This window comes from Pomacea canaliculata, linkage group LG10 (genome assembly GCF_003073045.1).
Source record: "Pomacea canaliculata isolate SZHN2017 linkage group LG10, ASM307304v1, whole genome shotgun sequence".
Taxonomy (NCBI): domain Eukaryota; kingdom Metazoa; phylum Mollusca; class Gastropoda; order Architaenioglossa; family Ampullariidae; genus Pomacea; species Pomacea canaliculata.
In genome coordinates, this window is record NC_037599.1 from 24403463 (window position 1) to 24412331 (window position 8869).

General features: G+C 43.0%; 1 protein-coding gene across 1 annotated transcript; it reads right to left on the reverse strand.

Moving 5' to 3' along the window:
- Positions 1-345: 345 nt before the first annotated feature.
- Positions 346-6999, reverse strand: LOC112574427 (transforming growth factor beta-3-like). The gene is made up of 3 exons (XM_025255499.1): positions 4961-6999; positions 4421-4573; positions 346-4037 (listed from the first exon to the last, which is right to left on the reverse strand). The coding sequence occupies exons 1-3, from the start codon at positions 5292-5294 to the stop codon at positions 3187-3189; spliced, it is 1338 nt and encodes a 445-aa protein (XP_025111284.1). The 5' UTR covers positions 5295-6999; the 3' UTR covers positions 346-3186.
- Between the last annotated feature and the right edge of the window lie 1870 nt (positions 7000-8869).

Sequence of the window (8869 nt, forward strand, 5' to 3'; positions counted from 1 at the left end):
TTTTCTCGCCACGACTGTAGGTCTTGTATACGAGTGAAGTCACTGTCACATCTTCATTCATTAAGCCTGCTGCTTCCCCGCTCTTCCTCCCAGAAATGACTACCACACCGACTTTTTGAATAATGTCTAGAACTGCCAATATCCGTCTTTGGTAGATTGTGTGAAGGGTAAAAGAGAAGAAGTGGAGAAAGATTAAGAGAGAGAGATGCATTCTTGCTCTCAGTCTTCATCTTAAATTTATTCACATTAATGGTAGTCAAAATATCATCTAATAATATAATCAACTCATCCATGTAGCAGGCAAGCTCTCACACCGATACATAAGTAAACGTGTATTTAGTTTAGAGATTGTTTATTAGCATACAACAACAGTTAAGTAAATATATCATAATTTGTTCGAATAATATATTCGACTAAAAATAATTATTGCAAAATGATATGTAAGTTAGAGGAATGTGTATGATATCAGAAAAATAACAACATAAACAGGGACTGATCTGAGGATCCAATAATGACAATTATATACTTTTGTAAAGGTACCCTTCACCCTCAAATATAGGAGTTTCATGTAGTAACAGAAATAATCCTAATGAAAAATAAGTAATCGTCATATATATATATATAAGAACAGAAGAGACAGTGAATATCTACTTTCTAATTATTATAATAAATGCAATGTTTATGCAGCAAAAATTTGAGAAGAAACATTGAACAAAACATTGGGTAATTGGAACAAATAGTTCATCAGACTAAATGAATAATACGCAGGTCATAGGAGTAGATGAACGATTGGAATAAGAGCAATGCCGATTCACAATACTGTGTAGTCATATGTTGCTTGATTAAACTGCACTTCAATATGAAGCAGTTGATTTGATCATTCAACATTTCATTTATTAACAGTCGTATGTAACCGATGAGTGAGTTCTAGGTGAGCATGATTATGAAAGGTGGAGCAGAACTAGTTTAACTCAGCACGAGATGTTAACAAGACTGTTAGTTGCGATTTACGGTGTAAAACTCTGTTTATAGAAAATAAAACCGCAGAAGTGGTTGTTTTTCACGAACAGCTAACTTTCGACAGTCCATCGTCTACATTCTCATCACTGAACAAAATGAGGTTCATGTAAGGACAAATAGCTACAGTCTTGGCGATGATAACAACGATGACCATGACGGGCGCCAAGGTTCAAATGCCACGGGGTGGACCAAAGGTATGGACACTACAGATCCATAGCAACCAGTTTTTAAAGCTTATAAATACTTTTGACCAATGTGTGTGTAGTTAAACATTTCTGCAATATTCTTGGCCAGGAACATCTTGCGCACACAGCGCCCCCTGAGCAGTAAGTAGCTGGCTGTCTACAGTTTTGTAGGTCAGAAAGTTGAAAAGTTCAGATTGTGGACTGGATCGCGAGCCTGTCTTTACAGCTTTGCACTGCACGGAATGTGAGCGACCGACAGGAGGGTCTTACACCGCTGAGCATGCACGTGACCCTTCTCATCACTGCGTGTAAGTACACGTGCAACATGTGCAACCTCGACTTTACATACAGCAGGGCAGCAACAGTTCAACCATTGTTGCCGTTGAGACGACTGGCCGGGAAATGCACTTACTTACAGTCTACGGTTTTATTGTAAGATGATCTACGATATACAGTGTTGCTTTTCTAAATATAAAAGCATTCATTTGGTCTACCGGGTATAATGCAATCCCGCCTACATTCTCTGATTGTTTTTCGAGGACATTGGTGATCTTGCCCACTTGTCTATTGTCTACCGTTACTTGCCTATTGTCTATTGTACGATGGACTTATCCAAAACGGACATTCCACTACAGTCAAGACTTACAGAGGCAGGCCTCGCTCTTTAACATAAAATTCGAGAAAGAAGCGACACAATGTTTGAAACAAACTGTGCTATTTCTGTAGACAGAGTAGTAATTTGTTTTCTTTAAACGGTTGATGAAGAGCGCTGTTTGCCTTTACTTTACAAGTGATTGGGAAAATTCGTTGTTTCTAGATACCTGTTTTAAGAAAGCTTTCTACAAGCGGTTTATAAAAAGTTTTTACTTGAAAATGGTTTAGAAGAAAGTTGTTTCTTGTTTTGCTCTTTACCCAAAAGTTAAAGTCTAAATTTGTGAAGTGGATTACATACAAGCAGTAAAACGGTTATGAAGTCACCGACAAAAGCATTAATAATGTAGCTGAAGCTGATTGAAAATATACATTGATGGGTTACATGTAAAATATGCATGACCTCTTGTGATATCGTGGCTACGAAAGTAGGAAACAATTCACTAAGTATGAAAAGTAGAAGTCTTAAAGAAGGCTCAATCCGTGGTGAACAAACTACGTAAGCTGCATGTCACTGCACGTCACGGGCTCAGAGCTTGAAGTACATGTCACTGCATGTCACGGCCTCAGAGTGTCTTGAACTCCATGTCACAGGCTCAGATTGTCTTGAATTATATGTCACAGGCTCGGATTGTCTTGAACTACCTGTCACAGCCCGATTGCGAAGGCCTTGTTTTCATCTTATGCTTGAGAGAATACTGTGGAGAGCCGGACGTCCAGCTGTCTTTTCTGTGCCTCCCAGGAACAGGACACAATGGAACGAAGGAGACCACGATGCTTACAGAAACCTCTGACTCTCACCCTGTTCCAAGCACTTGTAAGATTTTAGCCAAAGTTTCTTTTTTGATTGTCATTCGGTAAGAGTTGCCTCTCATGTACAACGATGTCAGTACTTTGCCATGCTAAGACTTGCTAATTGTCAGATGGTATAGTCACGTGGTACATTCAAGCACAAAACTCAGATCGAAACTGTTCCTCAAATTAAATCCTCGCAGTTCTGTAAATCAAATCTTGACATTTACCATTATTTGTTAAAGGGTAGACGAGGCTTTGCATCGCTGCTGTACTCGATCAAGACCGCGGAAAACATGAAATGTCACCGTTCACTCGTGAAGAGCTAAAACATGTCTGTTTGGTTTGTAGTTTTCTTAAAAACGTTCTTAAGAACCAACAAGGATTCATCACGAATATTTTGTCAGCCGTTCTTCAAGAATACTAAATGTGACCTGATTTTGCTGAGGTGATATGTGTCACAATGCCTGTGCGTAGTTCGTTTAGACAGACTATTCTCCGCAATGAAGTAGCAAACAAACTGATGGTGCGCGAGCAGTTACACACACTTGCATTGTCGAACTATGGCATCCCGCCACCGCTCCACTTGTATGGTGTTGTTAGTCACCAAAATCACTGACATTGGACTATATGCCGACGGAATGCATCGCGGGAGTGGAACAGGGGGCTGTCTGTGCGCCGCATCCTCTGGGAAGTACATGGTGAAGAAGCTGGTCAGGTAACTGTGGTACGGTCTGTCGGCGTGGGGAAACAGGACCGTTGGACATTGACCCCAACATAAGTTGATGCGAAAGAGTTCGGGCGAGATCACACCCACTATGCCTAAGTCCCACAGGGGATGCAGGATTAGGTCCGTCACCTGGCAAACGGAATCAGATCGCTCGTAGGTGGCGCTGGCATTTTGTTCCGCAGAGCGTCGACGCCGTTCGTGAAGGATTCGCATGCGATCGTCCGCGGAGAGGCTGGAGCTGAGTGGATGTTGCCCGAAAAGCCCTGAGATGCCGGTGTCCTCCTTTCCTCTGCTTGGAAACCTGGTGAGATTGCGCCCCTCTTCTTCCGGAACCACGCGTCCCATCAGGGTGGCCGTATCTCGCCTGCGACGCTCCAGTCGGGTGGCTGGAGGAAGTATTATGGACGACGAGTTTTCCTCCTCATCCATACTGTCGTGTCCTGTGGAGCAAGGCTGACACTGGCGGTTCATGATCTCGTCGGGGTGGATATTGCGAAATACCACTAAGGTGGCGCTTCGTACGCGAATAAAGTCTGCGGATGCCATGTAGACCTTAAAGTCCTCATCTCGTGACGCCACACGGGATTGGACAGCGGAGGTGACATTGAAGACATCTAGATGACTGATGTTGAAAGGGTTATGTTGGCAGGTCGGGCGCTCTGTTTATCAAAAACACAGTAAATAAATGAATAAGCAGGCTTTTGTGGATGCTGATAACACAAAGATGTCATCAAAAAAAAAAAAAAGCAACAAAGACTATGAAACTGGTTCAGATGATGTTTGTGTTGATGATAGTTTCGCTGTCAATATCAATTGGTAATTGAAACGATTTTGCAATATTTTTGATCGTCTATGTTACTCAAAGAATATATTTTACGCTTTTAATTTTCTGTAAATGGATGCTCGCTTTCCAATGACATGACCTCCCTTGTCTTCAAGAAATCCAACAATTAAAACTGTGTCTGATACCATGAGAATAATTCTGATAGCCAATTTGGCTGTCTAAAAAAAGCAGGATGTCTACCAAGCAGCAGAATCTTACCAATGCTAGAATCCTGTACGATATCAAGGCTAACATGGCAGGCGGAATGACGCAACGACCTCGTTGCCACGGCAACCTGAACAAGAGTTGTGTTGTCGCTGTCGTCGAGGGAAGAAACGTTGAAGGAAAAATATCGGTTGGGAAAGTCGCCTCCTAGGGAAAAAAGAAACTTGTGCATAAGAACAATAACAACAAATACGAGCATATCTGTCTCTCTCGGGAAATGTAAATATGTATAGTTAAGACACCGTCTAATGTTCGACTATAGTGCTGTGTCACATGACCATGGGGGTAGGCGTGTACTAGATGCAACTATAACAATGACATAAGTTCTAAGTAACTGTCTTGAGAATGAGGTTTCAAAGTGCTTGTATCCTTGATAAAGTTTCAGTATCCTGTATTAAACGCTACACAATGTCAGCTTACAACATAAAATGCGAAACTACAAAATTACAATGCACACAGATGTGATTGGGTAGAAAATATACCCGCAGTACAACTGTACAGAACTTCATGTATAACAGTAAGACCAGTACCTACCTGCAACACCTGGAATCCCTGTGATGGTTTCTGCTTTATGATTGTCCCCCTTGTATTGTACACAGCAGTCTTTGTCTTGTCTTGCCATCATTCTGTAAAGCTTGTACATATACCGGAAGCTGGGGTTTGGATTGTCGACAAGAGGTCTGCTGCTGCGATGAACAGAGGGATGAACTTCATGTGGTGTCGTAGAGTCGGACACTTGGTGAGAGTTCACTGGCTGTGCACCGGTCATCATGGCGAGGTGAAGAAGGAAGACAACGAACAGGATTTTGAACCAAGTCCATTCTGGCTGGACAGGGAGGACCTGCTCTTTCCCTTGTTGTAAAGCCATTTTCCAGTACAATGTTTTTGGCAAAAACAGTTCTTTAAAAAAAGATGTTCTAAGCGAACGTTCAAAGTTTTTTGATATTTTCCCGTACCTGACTCAGGGTCGTTGTTGTCAATGATGTTCTTGTCAGTGTAGTAAGACCTTCACAGGTGCTTTGCTAACTGTAGTCAAGTAATCACATGAAGAATACCGCTGCACGATGATGAATAAAGAATTCTTGGAAGACTTATGTTATTCTAAGACGATAAAGTCGCAGTAGCATCTTGACAAACTGAGACCACAAAGCAAGGAAGTTTAAGCTTCGGTCTTGATATCGTTGAACCGTAATTTATTTTTATCTGATGACTTCCTGCGAGATAAACAAAGTTCACAAAGAAGGGTGAGTTCTTCAGTTCTTGCCCTGTCTTACTGAGTCACAGTCTTCATGGCAGCAGCAGGAGTGCTCAGAGAAGTCGAAGACAATAGCTAACAACTATTTCACCTTTCGAAAAATGTTTTGAACCGTAAACCACGAAATGGCTGGAAGGTTTCCGAAAATGAGCTGAGAGGACATCGGTTGTCACCAGCCTGGTGATGCAATATCTCTACTATGACCTCCTGCGATTGAGAGACAAAGGTCGTCGATTTTTCTCGATGATGAAAAGCAGACCACCCGCTCACCCCACATCAATGAAGGTTGGGAGGAAATTCGCGTTCTGTTCCCCCGCTTTATTTTATATACTCTCTCCCTTTCTCACCCTCTCTCTCTCTGTCTCCCCTCCTCTTCTCCCGCCCTTCACTCCATACACTATTCTTGGCACGCCTCAGCGGCAGGTGAAAGTCACTAAGCTCGCGCGCGAACAGGTGAGAAACAGGGTGGGGTTGGGGCTACCTGCACAAAACATCCCAAAGCGTGTAACTTAAGGTCTCATACAGAGTTGCAAAATTTAAAAAAAACGATAAAATAAAATTTTGCCTCTGAATGGAGACGATTTTGTGTGCATTATAAAATTTCCGGAATTCTGTCCTTTCTCCAAGATGAAAGTGAAAAGTGGAAACACGACCGACCAATTCAGCATAGTCGTATGAGAACAAGAGACTGCAATGTTTCCCCCCCACGACAACTCAACATTTCTGTATAACAGTCACTGAAGTATTGACATTGTAGAGTTTATAACATCACCACCTCGATATTTTCATCATCACTGATATTGAGAACATCAGGATGACGACAGTGTGTGTCCATCTCACTCCAGTAGTGTTGACACAGCTGTGGCCTACTGACAAGAGCATTAGCTCCCATGTCAGTCAGCATACAGACCTGTTCGCAGAACTGAAACTACTTTAATTAAAGTGACCACCAACATATTCTCAGCCCTTGACAGTGGTGATGTTTCTGCCTTACTCTACTTAACCTGTCTGCTGCATTAGACACTATGAACCACTCTCTGCTCCTTCATACACTACACATCCTGTAGGGGTTTTCTGGACCTGCACTAGCGGGGTTCGAGAAGAAGAAATCCATCTTCACTCCATTTATCCCCCAAGTCCCATCAAGGTGAGCAAAACCAACATCACCTTTGTGTCCTCCGTCAGGAATCTGGCATTCGTTGTCACTGCAGACATGACTCTTGCTAAACATGTCACAGCTGTCTGTCAGTCTGTCTATTATGAGCCACTTTCAGATACAAGGGAATGACAGACATACCATGGACGTGTATAGGTGGACTGCTGTCTGTCTGCCAAGACCAGCGATTAGCCTCTTGCGGAGTGATTCGCTGTTAGTCTCGGCGAGCGTAAACAATAAATGTGACTAAACCGGAAGCTTTGTCGTCAACTGCCTCGTTTTAGCAGTTAACTGGAAAAAATGTCTGCCAGCAGTCCAGTAACACACGTTCGTGGACACACATTGCTTTGGCAGGGTTAGGGTTCAAATACAAATCAAATAGTTTGAAAAGGCAAGCAAGAAAACATACCACGGTGTAGAACAGGGGTGGGCAACATACGGCCCTCGGGCCGGATCCGGATTTTGACTGCCCCGCAGACTGTTTCTGGTCGTACATGATAATGTGGCCCGCGGACACATTCTGCCGCAATCTCCCACTACAACTGTAGAACTATGCGTTTCAACCAATTTGTTAATTTTTTAGGAGGACTTTGCCTGTGGACGAAGACCACGTGCTCTGACCTCTGTCTGCAGGTAGTTGACGACATAACGTATCACCAGATCCACGGCCACCGACAGGTGCGTCTGTTGTTCGGATGCGCGGAGCAGTCAAGAATGTGGTCTTCCAGCAACTTCATGTCCATGCCCATTCGACAGACTTTTCGTCCAACATGATACAATACATAAGACGACAGTTCTTTTGGCAAGATGCACACACACACCCTCGCACGCGGAGACAGGAATGGATGGATGGAGGGGAGAAGAGAAAAAGTTGCTACTTCATCAGCCAGCGGACTTCTTAAAATTCCATACTTAGCGCCATGTTAAATAAGGTTAAATAAATTCTTTACATAATATATTTTAAAGGCAAGACGATGGAGGGACTAAGCCAGTCACGGATTAAAACATTACAAGAAGCGTGAGTGAGTATTAGGGGTATGGAGTGTTGGTATTTTCCGGTAGTTTTTAACATACTTCTCAATATTTTTCAGACAGTGGTTAAAGATTTAGAAAAGTTTGAATTGAAATCCTGCTGAAGCTTAATTTTTTTTTAATTTTGTGGCCATAAGGCATAAGGCATTGCCTGCCCCATTTCACGGTCTCGTTGGAAACTGCGCACTTGCTGTGTTATACAAAGAAGGCCATTGCAACCAATGAATGAACCGAAAATTAAGGCCACGAAGAGGCGGCGGCCCGCTTGTCGTTAATTTAAGGACGAGTACCGAGATGCCATAAAACCAAAGACATCCCGGGTCACGGCCCCCATATTCAGCCTCAGCCTCTTTATGGAAACGCATCAACGTTTCAGAGATGGGTGGTCTTTCTTGGACAAGAAACGCTGCAGCTTGTGTGTGTATAGAAAAGAGGGAGACAAAACTCAAGAAAGCAAACTACTCCAAACCAAGTCCCTACCACGCGACCCAATAAAAATGCGAGTTGTTGTATACGGGTGTGAATGAACTCGGAATTGGAAATCTGAACACCCCTTCCCCTGGGTTCATCCTCAGATCTTTTCTCCACGAACATAGTCTTTATACAAGGAGGGTTTGGGGGTCAAGCTAATTATAGGCCAAAGACTGCTTCCTTGTAACCCCATCGAACTTTCTCGTGAGTGCACACACTCATATACTTCAAGGTGACTGCAGACGCTCGTTTTTATTGCAGTCAAAAGAACAGACCTAAAGAGAGAAAGAGAAACTAGGGATGCATTCAGGCAAGTACTAAAAGTGACTGCCATCTCTGACAGTGACAGGTGACAAATGATCATGGTCACACATAGTTATCGTCGCCATTGTGAGGTGGACGCACTCCACCTTCACTGGAATTTAAAAAAAAGTCTTGGGGCAAACGGCAAAGGTGAGTCGTCGGGTACACCTGTCAGTGAGCACCTGGAGAGATCCTGCTTGTCTGTTCTACATGTCTGAAGTTCGAC